This window comes from Labeo rohita, chromosome 23 (genome assembly GCF_022985175.1).
Source record: "Labeo rohita strain BAU-BD-2019 chromosome 23, IGBB_LRoh.1.0, whole genome shotgun sequence".
Taxonomy (NCBI): Eukaryota; Metazoa; Chordata; class Actinopteri; order Cypriniformes; family Cyprinidae; genus Labeo; species Labeo rohita.
In genome coordinates, this window is record NC_066891.1 from 21,379,840 (window position 1) to 21,407,700 (window position 27,861).

A 27,861-nucleotide genomic window follows, 5' to 3' on the forward strand; every position below is an offset into this window, starting at 1 on the left:
TTATTGATCATTTACGAAAAGTATTATAAGTGTTTAAACCACAAATGATAATAGAGCATTTACTATATAACTGTCTTTCTCCATTTTGTCCAGCAAGACAACAAGTCTAAAGACTCGTTCAGTCAGTCAACAGATCCAAGACGCTTCGTTCAACGCTGCTCTACTCCGAATCTTGTTTAGACTTAAAACGCAGACTCGTCGACGTGACAACTGCTTCTTCACAATTCTCTCTTTTCTGAAGGTAGGGCACAGCAGTGAACAAAATGCTTCAACTTAATGGTAGAGAAACGTTTGGTTTACTAAAAAGAATAATTCAAGTACATATTCGTTCACGAACGAAACAGCAGTAGAGCACAAAAGTTAAAAATCCCTCACACACCATTTGAGAATCACGTCAGAGAACCTAAAATACAAATATTCTTTTTCTTAGGAACAATCATTGCTTTCTTTCATTTTGCCACAAATGAGTGCTGCTTCCAAACTGTAAGTACCCACAGATTCATTCACGTCTATTTTCCCAATTTCCTATCTGTCAGATACTATGATTAGCAATGCAGATATGATTTCATCCAGCTTCTAAAACGAGTGTCGTTATTAGATACTGTTGAAAGGTTTCATATGAATCCTAATGCTGAGATAGTATTGTTTTAAGTGTGGTAGTGTCTTTTTGTGTCCAGCAGAGGTCAGAATGTAAACAGCTTAGATTTGCAAATGGTGGCACACTTCCATCTGTTTGTTGTCAGTCTATAAAAAGACTAATTTATAAGCCTAACAGACTGTAAAAATCTCTCATCACAGCTAGCACTATCATGATACTGACGAAGATCAAATAAATGAAAGAAAACACTAGTTAGTTGGGGGATACACTTCTCATTTTCTGATTTTAAAATATCAAATGGATAAATCCAGACAGATGATGCACTGACTAAAAATGTAAAGCCAAAAATATTTTGGCTTGCGTCTGTATCTGAACTTTTGACTTTAACAAGCGAGAAACAAACACACAAACGTCATGTACAAAGTGTATATACTCAGAAAGATCACATTATTGACTCTTTATTTATGTTTTCCATATATAACACTGAAATGAACGATACCTCCACAAAACAGACATTATTGTTCTCTTTTAACACTGATATCAATGAGCACAGGTACAAGGATACACAAACACGGTCACAATCCAAAACCAACTACACACTTTTCCAAAATGACCTCGAATCACGCACAGCCATAGCTTGTCCTGCTCTACAGAAATAAAACCTCGGTAAGGAAACTACCACTGCTACAAAAGTGACTAAAACATGTAGTCTATCACTGTGAAAGTGCTTCGCATTATTATTTTTTTGGAAGTACCGTTTCTTTTTTTGTCATTTTCTAAAGGAGAATCATTTTGTGGCTACAAAATCACCAGTAAAAATAGCTGATCTCTGTAAAAAGGACGCAAGAGGACAAGCCTTGGCCGTGGGTTAAAATACAAGTTGTTTTTTTGTTTTTTTTGTTTTTCGGCATTTACTTTGAAGTATTCTTTAATACAACAACACTGTTCTTTATTACAAATGTACAGAATCCCATTGTTGTCAGAATAATGCCCTGTGCATAAATGCTTCATCTGTGGATACGCTCCATGATTATTTCAGACTCGATGAAATGACCCACCACACAATTTCATACCTGAATCAGAATCACAGTTTTGGGAAGAATAGTGTTACGTATTGTGATTTTATTTCATGTCGAACAATAAGCTGAACATCGATTTCAATACGATCCGCTCTTGGTGTTCACCACTTTGCTGAATTCCTATTACCTCCCCCCCTCAACACAAGGAAGGAAAGAAAGAAGGAGAAAAAGTTGGCGTCCTGAGTGGGATTTGAACCCAGTCCTTAAATGTAAACACACCCTTTCCTGCAGCGAACAGAAGCGAGAAAAGGCACACATGAGAAAACCACAGAGCTGTAAGCTACAGTACCTACAGAATGAGGGCCGTTTTGGTTATATCAGCTTAATGGGACAAACAGTGCCTTCCGACTTGTTTAGCTGTTATCGTTTCTCATGAAATGACGGAGGAACCATTTAAATTCGGCCTACAATTGGCACAAGCCGGACTCTCAAGTAGAAGGTGCTAAATCAACCCTTATTTGGTTCCACGGGGAGGGGTTACATACGCTAACTTGCATTTGCAGATGCTACACTGCTCCAGAGAACATGCTACATTATTAGGCAGATTCAACAAACTCGACCTCGCAACACTCGTAGCTGCTCATCCTCACCGACAGCAGGCGTTTAAGAAGCATGCATCGAGGAAGAATAATTCACACATGCTTTAGGCTATCTCACGTCAGCAGTAATAAGCAGATAGAAATGTTTCTCCCGTCGTAATGAGACGATATGACATCCGTAGTGAGTATTCCCTCTACGCGATTTAATAGAAGGAAGAACTCTAATGAAAACTCTGCCGTTACACATAGACGACGTCTTCGGATTGCTCTTAAAGCAAAGGAAACGCTGTGGAATTGAAATGCAACGCACACATCTTTCCTGCGGAAAGGTTACACGGAACGAGGCGAATGAGGCCGATCTGACATTCTGTGGAAATGGACAAAGATTTATGCAACTGGCGTCTCCTTCGTTTTCTCTGTGCGCGAGGGCACGCCAATGACAATCTCAGAGCTCAAATGCTTAAACCACATCTTTTTTTTTTTAGTTTTTGCTGAAGGCTAACAGATCTGATATCATGCATCCGATTTTGGGCTCGTTTTGTGTCGGCGACAAGGCGAAAAGATGTCGGTCGAAGGGCATTTGACATTTCAGACAGGATACAGATTCACATCAAACAACGACGAACGAGTCAAAGACATTTGCGATATTTTATCCCAATTCTATTGGTGCAATGAACAGTTGTCCCTTAGCCATTTGTACCTTTTTTCGAAATGGAAAAACACACACCCACACACTCGCGCGCACATAAAGAAAAACCGTTTGGTTGAAAGGTCATTAGTTGGCATTCAAGATTTCTGAAAAGTGCACACATGTTCTGTCCATCACAATATTGCTGCCATAATAGCAAATGAACAACATGACCGCTGTGTACTATTTAACGAAACGACCGGCTGAATAGAGGCACAATGTTCATTTCACAACTCGCCATTATGAGTCATACAGATTGCAATGATTGGCATTTTACACACGTATCTAAGTGTGGCGTGTCCCACCAGAACTGCACAACACCGTACAATATTAAAGACAGATCCACCGAGGAGAACTTTCAGCACAGTACAATGCGTCTAAACGATTACAGCCTAAGACTAATCTGTTAACCATTGTCCCATTAATGCGGCTGACATACATACAGAGGCCCAGCGAGTTTGGACCAGAAAATAGGAAACTCTACAAACATCCTCATATTCTTCGCTTTAGAAATGTACGTTTACATATTATAAAACACATCGTAATCCTGCAGCCACAGTAAACTGGGTCTGTCGTTTTTTATTTTGTTTTTTTTTCTTTATATTATTTAGTCTTCTATGGATAGTAGTACTCACAGCTTTTGGAAAGATATTGTTTCTGTTTAGCTATCATAAGAGAAAAAGAGTTAACAATTACACTGTAAAAATATATGTATGTTTATATACTATATATAGTTTTTTTGTCTTCTTTTTTTTCTTTTAAATACAGAATGAATATATTGTGTAGGTATGGCCATCACGGCAAAGGAATAAAGGCATCTGTAACAATCCCCACTTATGCCACGGTCACATGACTCGAGGGTAGTGTGGTTGCTGAATGGGCGGAGTCGGTAACGAAAGCACAGGTCAGTGGCACTTTGTGCATCGAAGAAATAAAAATCTAGTATAAGGCTACACGGGTGTATGCTTGTCTGATACTAGTCGAGTAAGGACATTGTGGTTCAAGAGTTTCCGTCAGGATGGTTGGTGTTCGTCTTCCGTGCCCCGCCGCAAAAACGACCGCTCGCTTCCCATGGTCCGACAAAGATAAGTTTAGCACGAGAAAGCAAAAATAATCCATTTGCAATTCATTAGGATTGTTCAAGGGAAACAGTTTTTGGCCACTACTGAGGAGGTATAAAAAAAAAGACAAAACAAGCACAAGAGGATCCAGAGGAACGTCTACTTCCTGTCGAGACGGACGGGGTAAGAGTCAAAGCTGTAGGTTCCACAGTACTGGAATTGCTTTTTTTTTCCTCTTTACATTCCTATAGGAAGTAATGCTGGTATAAGGAAAACCCTCGATAATCATCATATTTTATTCTGTAGTCCAAAACATGTTTTTTTTGTCTTTATTTTTATATCGCCAAAGGTTCTTCAAGACTACTAAGACTTCACAAACACGGAGACGTTACAAAATAAATATACATTACAACCGTATCACAGTTCATAATTTCATCATAAATATTAAATAAATAATAAATAGAGATGATACTTCTCCTTCAGCTGTGTTGGAAATTCAAAACAAATAAAATAAAATAAGTGAAAGATTGATATACAGGTAGAGAGAGAGAGAGAGAAAGAAAATTTACAAAATTATCAAAACATTGTTGGTTAAAAATATTTGCACTTAAAAAATGTTTAAAAACTCTATTGTCAAACGAAAAGAAGTTATAAAAATTAGTGGTACATTTTTTTTTTTTCTCTCTTTCCAAATATTGATGTGGCAAGTTCCTTGTCACATCTTCATGAGCTTTTATAAACAGAAGGGCTGTGAATATTTAAATAGGTGAATTTGAATAAATAATACAGTTAAAGTTAAATTATAACAAAATATAAATAAATTACAGTAGTGTCTGGACAAGTTTCGTATAATTTATAGATCAGTGACGATCCGACATCTCGTCTGATGTTGAACCGACTGAAATGAAGTGCAATTGTTCATATGTAAGAGATATGACTACGCTGGGTAAATATTCCTACAGTGTAAGTACTACAAATAAAACAGAGCAAGCTAATGCTCCTGCCTGTAGCTCTAAAACAAAACAGAAAAAACAGTAAACAAAAAATGGCTGCCGAGATAAAGTAGTGTTTCAACAGGTGAAATTTACAGAGTCAACCGCATGGCACTGATAAGTTTGCACACGCATTTCGCTCACTTTGTATGCAACATCCTCTCGTTTCCCAAGACCCAAAAACGCTGTTTTCTTCAGGAAAGACGAGGAAATACTGCATGTCTGTTCTGCTGGGGCTCATGTAGAGATCACTTGTAGTTGGAGCGTCACTTTTGTTGATTTAGAGGAGCAGCTTCTTCACAAATGAGTTAAAGACTCTCTCTTTCACCTAAAGCCTGGGCTGCAGATCTTCTGGAAGTTCTACTCCCGATTCTTCTTCTTCTTCTTCTTCTTCTTCTTCCAAAACTTCTCACCGTTTGAATGTAAAACAATGAAAACTGTAAAGAAAACTAGGTTTGTGTCTCTCCATAAATAAAGGATTTGGTTCCATCTTCGCCCTTCCAATCCAGCAGCTTTTGTGGATTTTGGTCCTCATAGTAATATATATTATATACCTCTTTTTGAACTCACAGAATGCTCCCTGGGATGAAGGTTTAGATTGTTGTTCAAAAAAACCTGAATGCCCTTTTTGTGTGTCATTTGTATGCTCTTCCCAACGGCTCCACGTTTCTATTTCTCTTCCACGCTTCTGTTTCTTATCCTCGTCTTTTGGCTTAGTCAGACCTTAATGCCTTTCACCGCCTTGTTGATGGTCTCCAGAAGGGCCTTGTTTTCTGGGTTCTGGTAGCAGTCCTTATTGGTGTACATGTCGGTCAGGGTGCTCACGTAGCTCTCGAAATTCTGCTCTGTGATTGGCTCCTGCTGCAATGGAAATCGGAATGGTGGTTTTAGAAAGGTACGTCTAATTCATGTTGGAGAAGAACGTTATGGAAGCTGCTGTAGGAGTGTGTGTTTAACTCACCATGTGAGGCAGACGGATGTTGGCCAGACTCCGTATAAGAGCTTGACTGAGTCCAGACAGCTCCATAAACAACGCCTCGTTCTGTTCTTCAATCATCTTATTCTCCTGCTCGATGTTCTTCAGGTTCTTCTCCATGGATGTGATCTAAATCACCAAGAAACTGATTATTTCAGCTTTCTTTGGTACATGCCTAAAATAATCTTTTGGATTGTCAGGAGATGTGTGGCTAACCTGTGTTTGAAGGTTGACCATATCTGCCTCCATCTCATTGTTGGATTCATTGAGCTCGTTGATTTCTTTATTGAGCTGCTTGATGTCTTCGTCATTGTCTAACACTGTAAAGAGAAGGAGAAATGTTGCCATCTTTAGTGTCTCGCAAAATATGACAGAAGGTAAAATGTAGGAGAAATGTGGGATGTCTCACCATCACTGGCTCTGAACTTAGTGCTGAGATACTCTTCTCCTGGGAACTTGGCTTTCTTCTTGTTGAGGGAGGCTCTGGGGCAGCCTGAGAGACTGGAGCCAAACACAATTGATTCAGCATCAATCATCACAAAACCCCACAGCACATTTGCTTCATGAGCAGTCCCATAATGACTCAGACTTGGACAGTACCCTTAAACTTAAAGGTAGAATGTGTAATTTCTGTGCTACTGCACTGCGGTCATATTTGCCACCCATATTGAAGGTTCAAAATGCAGAAGATTAGGTCAGGATACTCAAAACCACATGAGGAGAACCAATGGGAACAGTAATCACAGATATATGCATTTGGACGGGATTAGATTTCTTAAAGGACCATTGAGTTTGGTGGAAAAAAATAGGCAATTTCCTCTGGAATTTTAATAGAGAGTGTGTTACAAAACACAGATTTGGACATATTTCTGTAAACTCCTCTTGGAAAAACTAGTCCCATCCAAATAGTGCTCCACTAAATTTTGTGAAGTTCCACTAATGTGACCTCACTTTTAGGGTGTGTTCACACTTGTATTTCGGTTTTCTTAGTTTGCTCGGTCTGGACCAAAAAAAGAAAACAATACATTTGGTCCTGGTCAGTGTTGGGCATGTTACTTTAAAACAATAATTAGTTATAGTTACTAGTTACTTCTCACAAATAGTAAATAAGTTACATCATTATATAAGTAACTAATTACCAGGAAAACTATTTCCTGGTACAACTACAGGAAAACTAGGATAACTATTGTGTTACTTTTTTAAAAAATGTCAAAATATAACTTATCTAATATAACTTAGATGCCCCCAGTATTAAATATGTTGAATGAAATTTAAATTAACTGAATAATATTTTTAGTTTACTCACCAGACTAATATTAAATATCTGATATACTATTATATGGTAGTCAACATTTGAAGTGGATCAAAAAAGTTAATCTAAGTTGTCCTAAGACAAGAATGGGTTTTAGGACAACTTTGATGAAAGGTTTTGCTCCACTTCAAATGTTGACTACTATTCATATATAAAGCTTAATAGCACAGTTTTTTAATATCTGAAAGTACACTTAGCATCAGTCAGTCAAGCATTGTAATATGACAATTATGATAATTTAGATAACAAAACTACTACGGATTCTACTACTAATAACAATATAAAACGCACTAAGTTTTAATAAACTGCTGGGTTCATGAATATTAATCAAGTAGTCGCTGTTTACTCAAACTGATTTGCTGAAATCAAAACATGGATGATTGTAGGTGAGTGCCAGCCAATGAGATTGCCATTTGCATTAGTTCTGCCTACTACTGGAGAAACAAGGTGAAACAGTAATTTGTTTGATTACTCATTGCTGAAAAAAATAACACAGTTAATGACACCGTTTATTTATAATGCCGTTATTCCCATCACTGGTCCTGGTCCACTTAGCGTTCACACTGGCGTTTTTGACAGTGCACCTAAAGATGCCGAATCTAAAGGCATAGTGATACGTTCACAACCTAATTGGTCGGACTGAATGACGTGTATTTTGTGACGGAACACCGGAAACAAAAGGTGTGTTCGTCGAACTGGACTCAGCGTGGACTCAGCGTGCTTACTGTTGCACATATGACTTATTTTCACCACCTGCAAACTCACGAAGAGCTTTTAAAAGGCACTTTACCTCCATGTTTGCCCTCTGATCATTTTGTTTTGGGTACTTGCTCCGTGTCGTCAAATCATGTCAGATAGCATCGCATCTTGTCATTACATCCTGTTTTTGGTGTTTTTAGAAGTATTTGGTCCTTGTTACGTTCATGTCTCATTCAAACCGCACCAGTTCATTTGGAAGTGGACAGAGACCCATCTTTTTCACGGTCTCGGTCCGCTTGTTTGGTGCTTACTCAACTTATTTGACTTGACTTACTCAAATGAACTGCACTAACGGAGCATTCGCACCAGAGTTCAATCGAACCAAACATGACAAGTGTGAACACCCTTAGTTTGAAGTGCAAATCTACTGTTTCCAAACAGGTTTCCCACCCCAAACTCACTCCACTGTTTGTAAATTTCAAATGAATGTACAAAGTTAAACATAGCAGTCAACATATTTTCTTCATTCAGGTACCTGCGGTGGGTGAGAAAGCTGCCGTTGGCATGTCCCGATCCGTCACATCCTGGTGTGGGACAGGTTGGGCCTTCTGTCTTAAATGCTTTCCATGAGAACGGAGACCCGTTCAGCAAACCCTCCTTCTGCCGCCTGGCGGCCAACGGGCATCCGTACGCACTGCGGTGAGTGGCGTACTTCCCGCTGATATGACCCAGGCTGTCACAACCCGGCACAGGGCATCTGTGAGAGAAAGAAAAAGACTATATTAATGTGAATTTAACATGAGTTGGGTTAGAGATCGTGAGAGCATTTATCCCATCAGAAATATCACCTTGCTATTGACTTCAGTTACCATCTGTTTACTCTCTGTCTCACTCAAGTCTCTATTCAGTTTTGTAAAGAGGGCCATATTTAGCTACATACTTTGCCCAACAGTGCCTGTGAATATTACAACATTCAAATAAACTGAAAAAAGACATTTTTACACATTGGGGAGCTTGAGTACCGCCATATGCCGGCTGCTCATTGACTGGAGTGGAATCATGTGGATAAAAAGCTCCTACGCTTGGCAGTCGCAAAAAAACAAGAAGACAAAAACCCACACATTGCACTGCAGATGACTTACTAACAAAACCATGCGCAATATTTCAATACCCCATGAGCCATCTGTGCTGTAATATATTGTTCACAGTTTTTATTTCCTAGGCGTCTTTGTCTTCTTGCTTTTAGAAGTTGTACAATGGGATAAAACGCACAAGGCCTTTTCCCAAAAGAATTCAAACATTACTAGCACTAGTTGGCCATGCGGGGCTCCATGCACTGACTCATAAGCTCATGTACGAGTGAGTTATTTGGAGGATTGCCAAGGTGATATTTAACAAAGTAGAACACAAGCAGTATTTTGGGATCACAAGTGGTTCTAGATGGAAATGCTTGATTAAATCACTTCTTTTTGAATGAAGAGGGGGTTTCTAAACTGCTTTACACTGTTGTTAAATGACTGTGTGGTTGGACAAACCTATTATCCAACATTTGATCATTCCATTACAATGTTCCCGCCTAAATTGTGTCTTTTTTTACCGTACAGTAAGAAAAGGGGAAAAGCCTTTGGCTTTCTATGCAGTACGAACTTTAAGAGCTCGGAGTCCTCCTTGTCGTCCTTGATGGGAGTTGTTTTTATTCCACCTTTCTTGGCCCGTGGACACCCAGACAAACTGAAAATAGAGAGTACGCAGCTCATGATCAGAGGAGCTAGAAACTCAGAACAATAAGGAACGAGCACTACTGACCCAAAGCAATGCAGGAGAAACCAAGCATACGCCATAACCTAACCAGGCACGATGCAACGACTTTCCAGCAATTTCATTTTACTGAAAGTGAAATGCCACATGATGCGACAAAAATACAACCATCTAAACGTATTTGATATGTAATACCTAAGGTGAGCTTAGGTAAATTGGGACACTTTTCCAAATTGAGATTGGCTGAATTTACCTGAATCTCTCAACAGCTATGTGGAGTAGGAATTTGGACCAATGATAATTCATTGTGGGCAGGGCTAAGCGCTACATGACAGAAATTGAAATCAAGTGACCTACGGACAAATGTGCAAGACTTGCGTTTTACTGATTGATGTCTCGTGCCTGGTTAGGAAACAGTGACCTCAGCAAGCTTTAGATAAACAGAGAAGTAAAAAATATTATTCAATAATGGGGACGGGTAATAAATGAAGCGTGGCATATATACATGTGTGTGTCTAGTATACAGCTATCACTAAACTTCTCTGTCCTGTGTGTATAGATATGTATGAGGGAGGGAAAGTTCAATGGGCCATACCTTCTGTGAGACGCATAGTTGCCAGTGATATGGCCTGAACCATCACATCCTGGAGTTGGACATCTGGGAAAGTGAAGTCAAACGATAAATGTGATGGATCATAATACCTGAAATAAGCTTGACCAAAAGCTTATTAAACTGAATCTTAAACGATTACTTTACTTCCAGAATAAAAAGTTCCTGATAATTTATTCACCCCCAAGTCATCCAAGATGTTCATCATGTTCATCAGATTTTTGAGGACAACTTTCCAGGATTTCTCTCCATATAGTGGACTTCAATGGGAGCCAGTGGGTTTAAGGTCCAAATTGCAGCTTTAAAAGACTGTACATGATCCCAGCCGAGGAATAAGGGTCTTATTTAGTAAAACGATCGACCACAAATGCACATCTTGCACTAGCTCAACTTCACGCATTATGTAATCACGTTGGAAAGGTCACGCATGGTTAGTTCTTCGTCTGTGTACTCTAGTTAAACAAGGTAGGGTAGGGTGAAAACTCCATCTCATTTTCTCCTCCAACTTCAAAATTGTCTGACATCGTTGTTTTACCTTTTTGGTAAAGTGCGTTCGACTTTTTTTTTTTGCATGTTTGCTTTCTAAACACTAGGTCGGTACTTCTGCCTACATCACACGTGACCTCTATGTAATGTGTGAAGTCGAGCTAGTGCAAGACAAGCATTTGTGGTTAAAAATTATATACTTTTTTCCCTTTTTTTAGAAAATGATCACTTGTTTCCCTAGATAAGACCCTTATTCCTTGGCTGTGATTGTATAGAGTTTTTTGAAGCTGCATTGAAACTGCAGTTTGGACCTTCAACCCGTTGGCCACCATTAAAGTCTACTATATGGAGAAAAATTCTGGAACGTTTTCCTCAAAAACCTTAATCTCTTTTCGACTGAGGAAAGAAAGACATGAACGTCTTGGATTGACATGGGGATGAGTAAATTATCAGGACGTTTTTATTCTGGAAGTGATCTAATCCTTTAAATACTGTACTGTTTAGAAAATATAAAGAAAAGAGTAAAAGCAGCATTTAGCTGAGCAGACCCAAGTGTACAAGAACAAAGAACAAGATCAGAAGTAGAGCAGACATACTTGAGTTCGGCTGTGTGTGCTGCCATGAGGGACCGAAGACTCTTATCAGCGAGAGGACACCCAGACAGGCTAAAAACGTTGAAAAGAAACAAGAGGGAAAAAAGAGAGAAGGAGAAGATAAAGCGAAGGAACCCAGAACGTCCCAAGTCAGTGTAAAAAGCAAAGAGCAGGCGAGAGTTAAGCAAGAGAAAGATAATGTCTGCGTGATGTCTTGTTTTATTTGTTGAAGACAAAATAAGGACAGAGAGGTGACCCCCGCACACTGTGTACCTGCGATGGGATGCATAGTTTCCGGTAATGTGTCCGCTGCCGTCACAACCCGGAGTGGGACACCTGCAAGGAACACACAAAAGCCTGACTGAGTGAAACGATTCCATTGTGCTCATCATTTTGTGCACAGAAATGCATGCAAATTAGATGTGACTTACAGTAAGAGCTCTTTCTTGTTGTCCTTGGGCTGGAACCTGACCTTAAAGCTGGGGGTTGTGACCTCTCCGGGGTACTTCCTGTCCTCAAGGCTGTCCTGCATCATGTCGCAATCTTCAGGGTCGGAGGAGGCAAATGACTGAGTGCTGTGGTCCATCTGTGTGAAGATACAATCTGTATTACGCCAGTTTGCACAACAATAGATAGATCAAGGCTTATTGAAATGAAACCGGAAATGGCAAATGGTCGTACCTCTTCGAGCTCCTCTTCTCTCTGCCGATTGGGTTTGGTGTAGTCCAGAGGCCCCTCCCACTCCTCTTGTTTGTAGGTGTGTAAAGAGTGGGGTGAAATGCTGCTGTTGCCATGGTGAAGAGATGTGGATGATGATGAAGATGACGAAGAAAGATCAGGGGAACGCACTTCTGGGCTGGCGCAAGACATGCCCACTTCTCTCTTTATGGGCTTCTTCATGCTTAAATCCAAAGTGCCGTTCTCATCGACCTCAATTTCCATACTCTACAACAGGAAAAATTACAATAATTTGTTATTGATAACTGGGTTTATCATGATGATGATGTGATTAAAAAAACTGTACATTACAGAATTTAAATCTCTCTTTTTTTTTAAAACATTTTACAAACTAATCTGAGTGGTACAAAACTCCTCGTCACAATGCTTGGATGCTACTATATGCTGTTCTGCATAATTTTTTAGCAGTTTTTTGGGTTTAGTGGGTGGTTGCCAAGGCATTGTTATGCAGTTGCTAGGGTGTCATGGGGTGATTGCCAAGGCGATTGCTATGTGGCTGCTAAGGGTGTTGTGGGTGTTTGTAAATGTGGTGAGTTTTTGTGGGTGTTTATAAATATGGTGAGTGTTCGTAAGTTGTAGTGGATATTTGTAAATGAGGTGGGTTTTGTGGGTGTTTGTAAATATGCTGGGTGTTTGTAAGTTGTAGTGGGTATTTGTAAATGAGGTGAGTTTTTATGGGTGTTTATAAACATGGTGGGTGTTTGTAAGGTGTTGCGGGTGTTTGTGAATTTGGTGGGTGTTTGTAAGGTGTTGTGGGTGTTTATAAATGTGGTGGGTGTTAGTAGGGTGTTGTGGGAGTTTATAAATTTGCTGGGTGCCTGTAAGGTGTTGTGGGTGTTTGTAAATGTGGTGTGTGTTTATAGGGTGTTGTGGGTGTTTGTAAATGTGGTGGGTGTTTGTAAGGTTTTGTGGGTGTTTTTAAATGAGGTGGAGTTTTGTGAGTATTTTTAAATATGGTGGGTCTTTGTAAGTTGTGGGTATTTGTAAATGAGGTGGGTTTTGTGGGTGTTTGTAAATATGATGGGCGTTTGTAGGGTGTTGTGGGTGTTTATACATTTTAATGGGTGTTTGTAGGTATTGCGGGTGTTTGTAGTGTGTTTAGAAATGTGGTGGGTGTTTGTAAGTTGTGGGTATTTGTAAATTGGTGGGTTTTGTGGGTGTTTGTAAATATGGTGGGCGTTTGTAGGATGTTTATAAATGTGGTGGGTGTTTATAAGTTGTGGGTATTTGAAATTGAGGTGGGTGTTTGTAAGGTGTTGTGGGTATTTATAAATGTGGTGGGTGTTAGTAGGGTGTTGTGGGTGTTTATAAATGTCTTGAGCGTTTGTAGGGTGTTGTGGGTGTTTATACATTTTGGTGAGTGTTTGTAAAGTCTTGTGGGTGTTTGTAGGTGTTGCGGGTGTTTGTAGTGTTTATAAATGTGGTGGGTGTTTGTAGGGTGATGTGTGTTTATAAATGTGGTGGTTGTTTGTGGGGTGTTATGGGAGTATGTAAGTAGGGTGTTGTGGGTGTTTGTAAATGTGGTGGGTGTTTGTAGGCTTTTGTGGGTATTTGTAATTGTGGTGGATGTTTGTAGGGCGTTGTGAGTCTTTGCCAAGGCTGTACAAAGCAATTGCTTAGAAAAGTAAAATTATGCACCAAAAATCTGAGTACAACAAACATACACAGAATAAAGCTTAACAACAAAGTACACATTTTAAAACACATTCATTACATATGTTCCTAGTGTATGTAGATGGATGATGAATGGATTAGTGCTAAACCAGGCATGTTTACATATTTGTGTGCGTGAATATGAAGCTGAAGATGTGCACACACAGTAGGCACTGATCCCAGAGCAGTCCCAGTCTGATTAGCGTTGAGCCACTGGGCCTTTCTGCCCATTAATCTTCCCCTTTTATCCCCTTCTGCTAAAAACATGTCAGGAAATCGAAAAATGATGAAGTAGTCACTCCCTGGGCTGAGGAGAAAGCTTTTTTTTAAAAAATCACAATATCGAGGACAGAGCTTCTCCAATTACAGTATAGATCCCAGAGTTCTCAGACGGAGGAGGGGGGCCAGAGGTTGATAGATTGTATTTTTGGGTGTGCAAAGGGACAAGGAATGAAAAGAAAGAAAAAGGGGACAGGAAATTGAGGGAATGAGAGAGAGATGCCCTCATTTGCATTAACCATGGAAATATTGAATAAAAGAACATGGAGCACCTGGTCCTGCCCTATCTAGGGAGCTCACTATCAACTTAATGCAATAACAACATGAAGAGGAGACAAGGATGAAACGAACGGAGGGACAGATGAAAGGGAGGAGAGATGACGCAATAAGATCCCAACAGCAAGCAAACGCATTCTCGCTAACGCAACGTTCTTCTGATACAAACCCTGCTGAAGATCAATCACACATAGAGACGGACTTCCTTCAATTGATGGATGTTAACCATTATAATCCGCTCTTATTAACTGTTATACATCTACACATGCTGTGACATTGTTGTAGAAGCTAGTTCGAAAGCTATAACCTGCTTAACTACTCATAACTTAAAGTAGTTAAGCCATCTAAAGTAGATCAGACTAAATCAGAGCAGCATTCATCTTGCACAATAAAAACAATAAGGATCTTAATTAGGGTGCCAGCATCACACTTGAACACATACTAAACTAAATGTAGCTAATAAGACTAGAAAACACCCTAGTTTTAATAAATGCATCAAAAACAGCTGCATTAAACTACACTTCATTTCACTACAAAGACGTCATATTCTTTATAGGGACTTCTGAGAACACTGTTGATCAAAGACTCAGATCAAAAGATGAATTTTTGTTTTTTTTTTGAGTCAGTTCATTGCAATGAAATAAAAATGAACCCAAATTAATAAAATTGCTAAAATGACTTCCTAATGCTACTTGAGAGAGAGAGAAAAAAAAGATTACTGCCTCAGCTAGCTTGTGTTTTGTCAAAGCTACCCAATACTTGTCTAAAAAATGAGCTTGTTAGCTAATACCTGCTCTATTATAAAAACAGCTACTACATTTTTTTTCTGTTTAGTTATAAGCATCGCTACTTTTAAGTGGTTACTAGCCAGCACTAGTCTATAGGCATTGGTAATGTCTGGGCGCTGGCTAACGTGTGTCAGCTGTTTGTTTTTAGCTAGTGAGTGCTGAGTACATTGGTTATCCTAGTAAACAACAGAAGTTTCAATAGAAGTATCTACTGAATCTACCTACTGAAATGGCATTCTGGAGATTTCAGTTTATAAAGTTTTAAAGGAGAAGTCCACTTCCAAAACAAAGACACTTCCCTTGTCATCTGAGATGTTCATCTCTTTCTTTTTAGTAATCGTAAAGAAATTATGTTTTTTGAGGAAAACATTTCTGCATTTTTCTCCAAATAATGGACTGATATGGTGCCCCGATTTTGAACTTCCAAAAGGCAGTTTAAATGTGGCTTCAAACAATCCTGAATGCAGTTGTAAAGATCCCAGCTGATGAAGAAAGGTCTTATTCTAGCGAAACAATCGTTATTTTCATTAAAAAATACAATTTAAATACTTTTTAATCTCAAATGCTCATCTTGCCTTTCTCTCCCTGAACTCTGTGTATTCTGACTCAAGACAGTTAGTGTATGTTGAAAAACTCCAAACGTATTTTCTCCCTCAACTTCAAAAATAATTTCAAAATAATCCTACATTGCTGCAGAAGTACAGACCCAGTCTTTGCAAAGTGAACATGCAAAGAAGATCAGACACCCTTAAACAAAATGGTAAAACAACGATATAGGACGATTTTGAAGTTGAGGGAGAACATGAGATGGGAGTTTTTCGACATACTCCAACTGTCATGAACTGCAACAAAAAAAGTCCAGGCAGAGTAAGACAAGACGAGCATTTGGCATTAAAAAGTATATAAATTGTATTATTTTTATGAAAATAACCAATTGTTTCGCTAGCTAAGACCCTTCTTTCTCGGCTGGGATCATTAACAACTGCATTTGGGATCATTTGAAGCCACATTTAAACTGCATTTTGGATCGGGGCACCATATCAGTCCATTGTATGGAGAAAAATGCTGAAATATTTTCCTCAAAAAACATAATTTCTTTATGACTGAAGAAAGAAAGACATGAACATCTTGGATGACAAGGGGGTGAGTACATTATATATGAATCTTTGTTTTGGAAGTGGACTTCTCTTTTAAATATAGATATTTTTTGCTTTGCTTCAGAAGGCCTTTATTAACACCTCGGAGCCGTGCGGAGAACTTTTTATGATGGATGGATGCACTTTTTTGGGCTTCAAAATCCCGATCACTGCCATTCTAAAACTTGGAAGAGCCAGGACATTTTTAAAACTAACTCCGATTACATGATATTGTTCTGTACCTTATCTTGGTGTCTGATGCTGAGGTTCTCTGGTCTCTCCCAGCAGCGTGTGGACAGGTTAAGGATCGCAGTGGCGGCCATGTGGGCGGCTTCGGCATCATGGGAATAATCATAGCCGCTGGAGGAGCTTTTTCCATAACCACCGTGCAAGCTGGGACTTGGTGGGGAGGCCCTGGGGAATGGAGGTTTGGCTGTGGGGAATAGAGAACATTACGCTAGTTAATATTAAAGACTTGATCCTTTCATTGAAGAGCACTCTACCAAACTCACTTAAGTGCTAACCTTGATGTATGACAATAAAGAATCTTGAACCTTAGCTGTACCATTCACACAGCATTTACACACATCCAAGGAGTGTATTATACATAGCGTTCATAAACCGTGACTAATCCTGCTCACATTTGAAGGCTTTGGGTGAAGTTTCGCTGGTGGTGTGCATCTTTGGGGCGAGCATGCGCTTGCCGAACACCTGCACGTCGAAGCTTGCATAATCGAAGGACACCTTGGAGTACTTCTCCAGCTCCTTGGCCAGATTAGCGCGTGGCGTAGCGGGGACGAGGCTGGGCCTGTAGCTGCCGTGCGGAGGAATCTCCAACTGCTTCACAAAACACATGGGCCTGAAAAAAATGGGTAGCAAGAGAGAGAGGGAGAGAGAAGGTTCCATCATTTTTTTCCTCCACAAAAGAATCAATATCCCTGCAGTGAAGAAAAAAGAAGCATAAAAGGATAAGTGTAAGTGAGCATAAAAGATCAAGAGTGAAAGAGTGGGCTGGAATTAGACAGCAGAAGAGAAGCGGAATTGAAAGACTGACAATGAGCCAAAGATACAGCGAAAAAGAAAAAGGAAGGAAAAGTCCCACAGATAAATAGCCGGTAAAAGAGTAAATGGGAGAGGGAGAGAGAGAGCGAGAAAGAGAGGTTTTAAAGCAGGGTGACTGAAGGAGAAGAGGATTAAATAGTGTCTTATCAGCACTGAGCACATTAGCATATCGTATAGCATGGAATTGAAGCCCTAAAACCGACTCCTTTTCCTGGAGAACCGTGAGCCCTTGCGGCCCTTTCTCTGTTCTGAAGAAAAACTCTGAAAAGACATTTGCTGTGCTCCAGAAACTAGGGAGCTGCCTACTGAGGTGGCATTTTAAGGCATCATAGATGTTCACAGTGTTTAAAAACGTAAGCAGCTTCCTAACATGTCACATTTTAACCAAATTCTAAGACAGTGTGTTCTTCACAGAGAAGGCAATCCCAGAATGAATTGCAATGGCAGGAGATGCAAGATATATTGTTCAGTGTAATTAAAATGGATTATATACTCAATATTTGACTGTGCTATGCAGTTTTATGCTCAGTGTTGGAAAGGTTACCTTATTTAAAATATAAGTACTGTAAATAATTTCAGTTACTTTATTAAAGTAATGTGAAACATTGGCTTACTTTCTGATTATGTTCTAAATTTAAATTTCTATTTTTTTTTGTGACATCTATTTATAGCAGGCATGGTTAACCTTACAGTAGTACTCAACACTGATTACTGTCAGACTTTCAAAATCCTTCATCATTTGAATTAAGATTATAATAATGCCAGGGTCTGTCATGAAACTCTAGATGGCGCAGGCTGATGGGTCGTTAATGCGAACTGATCATATTCACAGCGTCAAAGGAGCAGTTCACTTCCAGAACAAAAATGTACAATGCACTCACCCCATTGTCATCCAAGATGTTAATGCCTTTTTTCTTCAGTCGTAAAGAAAATAAACATCTAAAACATCTAAAATGCAGTTTCAATGCAGCTTCAAAGGACTCTAAGCAATCCCAGCCGAGGAATAAGGGTCTTACCTAGTGAAACGATCTGTCAAAAAAAAATAATTTATATACTTTTTAACCTCAGGTACTTTCAGCCTTTTAACTCTGTGTAATCTGAGTCATTACAGTTAGGGTAGGTCAAAAAACTCCCAGCTCATTTTCTCCTCCAACTTCAAATTTGTCTTACATCACTTTTTACCTTTTTTTGTAAAGGGCGTTTGATCTTCTTTACATGTTCACTTTGTAAACACTGGGTTGATACTTCTGCAGCGATATAGGGTGATTTTAAAGTTGGAGGAGAAAATTAGATGGGACTTTTTCGACATACCCTAACTGTATTGACCTGGATTACACAGAGTACACATGCGCATGGCAGAGCTAGACAAGATGAGAATTTCAGGTTAAAAAGTATATAAATTTTATTTTTTCTAGAAAATGACCTATTGTTTCCCTAGATAAGACCCTAATTCCAGCTGGGGTTGTTTAGAGCTCTTTGAAGTTGCATTTAAACTGCATTTTGGATGTTTAAATTCGCCGGCACCATTAAAGTCCACTATATGGGGATCATTTCTGAAGTGGTTTCCTCAAAAAAACTTAATCTCTTTACGACTAAAGAAAGAAAGGCATGAACATCTTGGATGACAGTGGGGTGAGTATATTATCTGTAAAATTTTGTTCTGGGAGTGAACTACTCCTTTAAATTACTTGGCACAAGCTGATTGGTTCATGTTGCATCTGCAGCCAATGAGCTTGCTGCTTTACATTTAAATGGCTGGTTCGCATCCACAAGAGCATTTCGCAGCGCGCTTTCCGAGTTACTCTGAAACCCTCCACCTCCCCAGCTCCACCTGTTTAGATCTGCTAATAATCACAGCACTGCATCTGTGTATGTATTGGCAGTAGTAATAATCTATATAATAATGTATTGGCAGTATAATAATCTATATATCTCAACAAGACCAGATGAAACTTCTGAATTATCAAAGTTAACAGAGTGCGTTAAAAATGTAAAAGATTGGATGACCAACAATTTTCTGCTATTAAATTCAGATAAGACAGAGATATTACTTATTGGACCTAAAAACAATACACAGAATCTTTTGACTTACAATTTACAACTAGACGGATGTACTGTTACTTCCACTACAGTCAAAAGCCTGGGTGTTATATTAGACAGCAACTTGTCTTTTGAAAATCATATTTCTCATGTTACAAAAACAGCATTCTTCCATCTTAGAAACATTGCCAAGCTGCGAAACATGTTACCTGTTTCTGATGCAGAAAAGCTAGTTCACGCATTCATGACCTCTAGACTGGACTATTGTAATGCACTATTAGGTGGTTGTCCTGCATCTTCAATAAACAAGCTACAGATAGTCCAAAATGCAGCTGCTAGAGTCCTTACCAGGTCAAGAAAATATGATCATATTACCCCAATTTTAAAGTCTCTGCACTGGCTGCCTATTAGGTTCCGCATCAGCTACAAAATAGCACTTCTTACCTATAAGGCACTTAACGGTTTAGCTCCTGCGTACCTAACTAGTCTTCTACCACGCTACAATCCATCACGCTCCCTAAGGTCACAAAACTCTGGACTGTTGGTAGTACCTAGGATAGCAAAGTCCACTAAAGGAGGTAGAGCTTTTTCACATTTGGCACCCAAACTCTGGAACAGCCTTCCTGATAACGTTCGGGGTTCAGACACACTCTCTCTATTTAAATCTAGATTAAAGACACATCTTTTTAGCCAAGCATTCAAACAATGCATCTCATAAACTTTTTCTGCAGCTATATCTGATCAAATGTTCATTTTAATCTTTTAGCTCTGGTTTAACAAACCTTCCTTTTCTTAGTTTGAACAGCAGCTACGCTAATTATGTTCCTATTTGTTCTCTGTTTTTGCCATGGGATTGACATCCCATGGTAACTAGGAATTCACAAGCTCCAGTGTGGATCCAGAACACTTAAGAAAAGATGATGCCAACCCTTCAGAGGACTTCAGATGATGCCAACCCTGAAAACATACAGCACTACCAAATTCTGCTACAAATTTATAGTGTTCTTTGTCTGTTTGATTACGTCATTAATTGATCTTTACCAGACATCTCTACCATATGTACATCAAGCTACTACTACATATATAGTAAAAATGTCAATTTGGTGTAAAGCTGCTTTGCAACGATATGTATCGTGAAAAGCGCTATACAAATAAATTTGAATTGAATTGAATTGAATATAACAATAATCTACAACAACAGCAGCGTAGTAGATCTCTTCCGCCAAGACCAAATACGTTAACACTGTCATACACATTGCCACGCTAAAATATTTCAAGAGTTGTCATGATAGAGATTAAATTTTAAAGCACAGCCACCAGAAAATCTTTTTACTTTGAGATCGTTCTGGGGTTAAATACAGATTTATTCAAGTAAGTAGAAATTGGTTTTGCAATCCTGAAGTGACTTTCCTTAAAAGGGACTTTGGTCAGACTCCATTGCAAGTTGAATCTGCAGTGCGGAGTGCTGCTTATGTAGAGCGTTCTAAAAACCGCTTTAGTGAGGGTTAGGATGTTGTTTTAGAAGCAGGCAGTAGGCGCTTGCTAGGTTTTGGAAAGTAGCTAAAGAATGCTAGGACGTGGGTGTGCGTGTCATTGCGGACTATGACACCGTGTTCTGTATTTAACATCATTAACGGATTTCAGGCGTGAACCAGATGCGGTTTGAAGGAAAACACGCACGCACACACCTACGTGTGTTATGATCTGCGTGACAATGGCATGTAAAGTATATTAGCCTCTGCTTCCTGTCTCTTCATTAGTCAGTGCATCCCATTAGCAGGGGTGGCATGCGGAGTCGTCAAAGGTCTCTCTGGTGACTTCTCATTGTCGACATCTTCCCTTAATGGGCTTTCTCAGTGAACTGACGCTCATTTAAATCAGAATAATATTAATAAGAGAGGACTGCTTATTATTTTCATAATCCGCATTGCTTTGTCTGACCACAGACATGCTTCCTGAAGGAAAGTAATTATTTTTCCAATACTCCATGCCCTGTAAGTCCCATAATTAGCTTATCAGTGGCGTAATTAGACTAGCAGGTTTGAGGCCCGATCCCAGCATGAAATGGCAGGCTGCGCTCTATTAGAAGGGCAAAGGAAAAGGAGGACCGACATTCCGAAACGCCTGACCAATCGTGCTGTGGTAAGTGAGTTCAGTCCTGCCGTGACTGACAGCTGTGCTAACCAACCACAGCAGGTACGTTTGACGGACACATACTGCTGACATAGAAGCTGAAGGACGGGAGGAGACCGAACACGGGGGAAAGTTTGCTGTTGCTGGGAAAAACAGGAATAAACGCTGATGTTTACAGTTCCTGGGTTTGTTTTGTTTAGGGTTTAGGGCTCACCTGAGAACACGGTCAGAGTTTGGGCTGCCCTTCATGTGCTCGCCCATGGGCTGGGGCAGGTGTTGCTTGTCGTGACTCTTCGAGAGCTTTTCGGCAGCAGCGATGGGACATCCGGACAAACTGAAAGAGGAGGAAACGAAGAATTTGTGAGGAAAATGCACTACGCCAAAGGTCTTCAATCCTCCTCCTGGGGACCTGGAAAGTTTTCCTGATAGCACACGTACATCTCAGAGACGTCTATTTGACATCTGCATTTACATCTGCATGACATCTACAAGACGTAGTTTGCTCATCTGCAATACGTCTATTGGACGTTTCCTATGAGATGTCAAATAGGCATCTATTAGATGTCTTTAACATGTTTATGATTTAGAATGTATGTAAACCTGACATCTTACAGACATCTGCCAGACGTTTGTACACAGCAGATGCTTTCCAGATCAAGAGATCTTTAACAGACATCTTGCAGACGTATGTGTGCTATCTGGGTTATTTCCAACCGGTTTCAGCACACCTGCCTGCAATTTTCAAGCAGTCTTGAGGAGCTTGATTGGCCGCTTCAGGTGTGTTTGATTAGGGTTGTAGCTAAACTCTTCAGGATAGTGGGTCCCCAGGAACAGAGTTGAAGACCTCTGCACTACACTCTTAAAAATAAAGCTTTCTTATTGCCATTGAAGTAATTTAACATTGCGCAAAAGGCTCTTTATAGTGGGACGGAAAGGTTCTTTGGGGAATCCACAATGGTTCTTTTACAAACCCCCTCTTTTGGAATCTTTATTTTTAAGAGTGAAACAATGTGAACCAAATGTACCAAGAAAGTACATTTTGGATCTACCATGTGCTCATCCCATCCCAAAAAAGGAGACTCCGTACCTGCGGTGTGTGTTGCGGTTGCTGTTGACGTGACCCTGACCAGTGCATCCTGGCGTTGGGCACTTCAAGACGTTCTCGTGCATGGCCAAAACTGAGACCAACCAATCAGAGTACAGAAAGGAACAATTCAGCCAATGAAAAGACTTCTTGACCCCAAAAAAACAAATTCTACCAGCATCAGAGATGACAGGAAAAGGACATGCACAATACTAGATGTCTAAAGTAGAGTGTGTTGTCTTTTCTGCTGCAGATTATCACACAATCAAAAGATGTGTGTGCAGTTTGATGTTGACTCACTCTCTGGAGGGATCCGATCTTTGTGTGGGCAGCCTGACAGACTGCGGTGGTGGGGATAAAGTCCTGTCACGTGACCCGTTCCATCACACCCGGGGGTTGGGCATTTGATCTCTCGCTTCTCTGATCTAGAACTCTCTGTGGGCAGCAAAACACCTGTCAGTCAAACCTTATCTGAAGACATTATCACTTCTGTCAGGACAGAAACGTACAAAAGACTGGCATATTACCACACGCGTTATGCACAAACACGCTCTCTGGTTTCATGCTCTCTGGAAGTTGTTAAAGTTGTCTCTGGACCCATGAGAGGGCACATTTACGGTGATAATTACGGTCATTATGCGTGCGGGCAGGTGGATGTTTCCATACAGGATTATTATCTTCAGTAAGGGTGCGCTGGGGTTTATTGGACTGTCTACTGAAAAATGGAGCTCATTAAACAGACTTTACCATTGGCAAAGCACATCTCCGTATTATACAGGAGAAAAGAGTTAAAAAGTATGTGGGGTCCAAGGTAAATGAACGAAGGTGCAAGGACAAAGGCAAAAGCGAAAAACATGAGAAACAGACGGGAGAGATAGAAAAAAAAGGAAAAGGAGAGAAAGTGAGAGACGTAGAGAGAGAAAGAGCTTGCATGTGCGCTCCAGTGGCTCCTTAATTAAATGTTGAAATGTTAACGAGACATGCACCTCCTAATTAAAACTGGTCGGAGCGTGAGGAGGCCAGTTATAGAGGGGGTGTGGAGCCCTACCGAGCGCTCGACTGAATCCAGCGCCACACGGACCGGGCACGGTGCCAACCGAGAGCAGAACAACACCACAAACAAAACCAATAAACAAATAAACACGTGCCAAACCAATCTAATTACACACACCCTCTCTCCCCTTCAACTCTCTCGCACTCTCTCTCTCTCTTTCTAAGTGCTTCAGTAATTATAGACTAAGGCTGGAGTTTATCTATGGAAACCAATTCATTTGACCCATTTATACTCTCCAGATTGCTTCCCCCATTATTAATCTTGCAGTTCTTTGCCTGAGCGAGAGCTTGCCATTTTAATCTTCTTTCTGATTAATCATGTGTGGGTGTTTATTTATGAGAATTTGTTGATATTTGAGCACTTGTGTAGGGTGTGTTGAAAAATGCATATGTGCAAAGTTTAAATAGCACTCTGAGTGCACTTATGAAATGGTTTCTTGCATTAGAGTGCGTATATATTCATACCTCAACACGCAAGCAGAAATCATTTCTGTACACAAGATGAGTAATGTGTACATTTTTACAATGATGCGGCAACTGATATAAAGAAGCAGTTTTACAGAAAGCCTATGCTAGGATTTTGCACAACAATTTTTGAATTATCTGGATTCAACTGAACACAATCTAATACAACCATTATTATGTAAAGTCATACTGTTGCGTAAATATAAGTTGTTGTTTTTTTTCATAAAAACTATGAAGATACCATTAAAATGTAAATCTCATGTACATAAACTACATGAGATGACACAATTGACAAGAATATTTTTAAAAATAGTTTAATCTTAACAGTTTTTATGTGAATCCATTTATGTAAGAATGAATTTTTGTGCAGACTCTTCATAGAGGTGTTGTGCAACATCTTTACATAGTTTTTCCATTTAAAAAATCTTAAGTAAATGATAACCTTACTGCAAACAAAAATTCTGTAAGAATGGTTGTGCAAAATCTCAGCTTTTTTACATAATTGTATTAGTGCTGTATTGTGAATATTAGCAAAATAAAAGTTTTTGTGTACATAATATATGTGTGTACGTGTATATTTATTATGTATATATAAATACACACACATGCAGGTATATATTTAAGAAAAAATATGTTATGTTTATATATTAATTATATTTATATATAATATAAATTATGGTAATATAGATATATTTATGTAATTATTTTCAAAATATATACTGTATGTGTGTATTAATATATGCATAATTAATATACACAGTAGACACACATATATAAACAAAAACTTTTATTTTGGATGCGATTCATTGCGTTTGATCATTGCCAGCACTAACTTTTATACATCAATGTACGTAAAAATAGTTTTTAATTATGAAAGTACTGTGTAAAGACTTTGCATAAGCATTCTTATAAAAAAATGCATAAGATTATGTACAATTTATACAAATTTTCATATAGATTCTATGTGAATCCATTAATGTAAGATCAATTTTTTTTTTTGCAAATTGTTTGTAAAGTACAATTCAATTAATGAGCCCATCATTGTGCAGTGCTTTTACATAGTTTTACATTAAGACATTTTATTTAAATAAACAAATCACTGCAACAATTTATGTAAAATTGTTGTAAAAAGTCTTTAAATTGTCTTTATGTAAATGTAGAAAAACAGTTTTTTGTAAACGCTGTAAAGACTTCATACAAACATGCATGCATAAATGTGACCCTGGACCACAAAACCAGTCATAAGAGTCTTTTTTTTTATTTAATTTTTATTTACATATCTTGATGAATAGTGTGTTAGGATAGGACAATATTTGGCTGAGATACAGCTAATTGAAAATTTGGAATCTGAGGCTGCAAGAAAATCAAAATATTGTGAAAATCACCTCTAAAGTTGTCCAAATGAAGTTCTTAGCAATGCATATTACTAATCAAGTTTTGATATATTTATGGTAGGTAATTTACAAAACATCTTCATGGAACATGATCTTTACTTAATATCCTAGTGATTTTTGCATAAAAGAAAAATCAATAATTTTGACCCATACAATGTATTTTGGCTATTACTACAAATATACCCATGCTACTAAAGACTGTTTTTGTGGTCCACGGTCACAAATAGTCGCATTGATATGACAGTTTGCATAAGAATGGTTTTAGACAAGACGACGTTCAGACTATCAAAAGACTTTGTACAAACATTATTACTGAAATTGTAACATCAGTTGAATTTTAAGAAAAATCTACATTGAAATTATACGGGGCTTGGTAGGTAAAATTACAAAGATCTGACCTTTTCCGAAGCAGCTCTTGCGGATATGTTCCATGTGTTTGCCGGGCCGGTCGTCAAGAGGAAAGAAGCGGTGGTGTTCGGGAATGCGGCTGAGCTCACGATGAGCTTTAACCTGTTGGGCTTTCAAAGCAATGGCCTGCTCCAGCAACCCCAAGTTCCCCCGCATTATGTCGAACATCTCGGACTCGTCCGCCACCGTTGATCGTTGAGACAAGCTGTCGTCGTCCCCATCATCGTCGTTACCGTCCACGTCGGCATCCCTCTCGGACTCCTCAGACTGCACTTCGATAACCACAGGAGATGCTGTGGCGGCCTTAATAGAGCTGTAGCTTTCTGGCAAAGTAAGTTTGTGGGAAACATAATCTTCCCTTACGTGGGATCCCTGAGTGGCAGTGATAACCGAAGCAGTGGTTTCTCTTTCCCCTTCCTCCTCAGACTTAACTTCATTGTATGTTTCTTGTCTTTTAAACTCAGACCTCAGCATCTCATCATCATCATCATCATCATCATCATCGTCATCATCATCATCTTCTTCTTCAGCTTGTTGTGTCTCCATCTCCTCAGTAAAATACTGGTGGTCTGACTCCTTCTGGCTCTCAGTGTGCATGTCCTCTTCTTCATCTTTAATCTCACCTTTTATCACTCCATTTTCTTTAGACACCAGAACTCCTACTTGGTTCCTTGCTTCCTCTGTTTCATTTTCTTCTTTCTCTTCTTCCTCTGGTTCCCTAAAAGGGCTTTTATCTTGTGTTTCCACTGTGATGGACTGTTGTTGTTGTTGTTGTTGGGGTGACATGGCACCGCTGCTGTGGTTGTTGAGGTGGGTCATTGAGTTGGCCACTATGTGCTGATAGTTGGAGAGATCCTCAGAGGATGAGAGCTTGGGCTTCTCTGTGCTGGATGCCTCAATGATGATGCACTCCTCTGTGTAAGAGACGCAAATGTTAAAATGTGTTAGGATATGTTCAAAGGTTTGATGTCATTTGGACTATTTTAATGATGTCATTACTACCTTTCTCTTGAACATTGTAGTTACATTGCCATTTATGCAGGGTCAGAAAGCTCTCGGATTTCATCAAAAATATCTTAATTTGTGTTCCGAAGATGAAAGAAGGTCTTACGGGTTTGGAACAACATGAGGGCGAGTAATCAATGAAAGAATTTTCATTTTGGGGTGAACTATCCCTTTAAATATTAAAGAAACGGTTTATCAAAAATGAAAGTTGTTTCATAATTTACTTGTCCTTATGTTGTTCTAAACCAGCATGATTTTGTCTGTGGAACATAAAAGAAGATATTTTGATGTCTTTGTGTTTTTCTTTCATGTAATTAACATCAGTGGGATCCAATGAAAAAAACAGACATTTTTCAAAATATCTTCTTTTCTGTTTCACTGTTCAGATTTTGTATTGCATCTTAAAGGATTTTATTTTTATTCCAAACTGTTTTTGACAACTCCTGCTGCTTTTTATACTCTCAGGTAATCGGTAGAATCTCTGGGTTCTGTTTTTGTCTTTCCTTCAACATTTAACAGAAATGCTTTCTTACTGCGCAACACCTTATTTTCTAGCATTTATTGTCACCTGAGAGAGTCTGGAGCTCCAACACTGACAGCAAAGAATAACCCAGAAAACATGCAATGCCTGTCATACGTATGTCAATGATGTGACAGTAAACTAGTTGTTGAATGCAATTCCACTGAATGAAATTTGCTCTCTAAATCTAGTTGTGACTTCTTAAATGTATAGCAGTCACTTCGGTTACAGAGCATATAAGCAATCTGTGTATGAATATAACTGTATTTTTTTCACCCCAAACAAGACTGTCAATCATATGCTTGACCCTGGATGACATTTATACATTTATACCAGATACAGGCAAAATGAGAATGGCAGACGTATCTTACCACTTACTACAATATACCAAAACTTAAAACATATATGTGGACCACAAAACCAGCCATAAGGGTCA

The 27,861-nt window shown here is 39.1% G+C and overlaps 1 protein-coding gene and 1 long non-coding RNA gene across 4 annotated transcripts in view; one reads left to right on the plus strand and one right to left on the minus strand.

The window, feature by feature from the left end:
• Positions 1-16,688, plus strand: LOC127154589 (uncharacterized). 2 transcript variants are annotated; one of them, XR_007825495.1, is made up of 4 exons: positions 1-241; positions 431-483; positions 8,476-8,643; positions 16,550-16,688. It is a non-coding gene; the product is annotated as an uncharacterized LOC127154589 (long non-coding RNA). The 2 variants fall into 2 exon arrangements; XR_007825497.1 differs by having other exon boundaries at positions 16,547-16,680.
• myt1b (myelin transcription factor 1b) overlaps positions 1,041-27,861 on the minus strand; it is a 121,994-nt gene continuing 95,173 nt past the window's right edge. Inside the window, exons 6-22 of one of the 2 annotated variants that reach the window (XM_051096224.1) lie at positions 25,891-26,814; positions 22,881-23,015; positions 22,584-22,674; positions 21,711-21,830; positions 16,903-17,120; positions 16,504-16,694; positions 12,073-12,336; positions 11,823-11,977; positions 11,665-11,727; positions 11,395-11,463; positions 10,298-10,360; positions 9,592-9,675; positions 8,480-8,701; positions 6,343-6,434; positions 6,150-6,253; positions 5,919-6,062; positions 1,041-5,815 (exon numbers count right to left, since the gene is read on the minus strand). In XM_051096224.1, the coding sequence (XP_050952181.1) occupies positions 5,675-5,815; positions 5,919-6,062; positions 6,150-6,253; positions 6,343-6,434; positions 8,480-8,701; positions 9,592-9,675; positions 10,298-10,360; positions 11,395-11,463; positions 11,665-11,727; positions 11,823-11,977; positions 12,073-12,336; positions 16,504-16,694; positions 16,903-17,120; positions 21,711-21,830; positions 22,584-22,674; positions 22,881-23,015; positions 25,891-26,814 (3,080 nt within the window). In that variant the 3' untranslated portion in view covers positions 1,041-5,674. Of the gene's footprint in view, positions 5,819-5,918; positions 6,063-6,149; positions 6,254-6,342; positions 6,435-8,479; positions 8,702-9,591; positions 9,676-10,297; positions 10,361-11,394; positions 11,464-11,664; positions 11,728-11,822; positions 11,978-12,072; positions 12,337-16,503; positions 16,695-16,902; positions 17,121-21,710; positions 21,831-22,583; positions 22,675-22,880; positions 23,016-25,890; positions 26,815-27,861 lie in introns of both variants that reach the window. The other variant, XM_051096223.1, reaches the window with a different exon arrangement.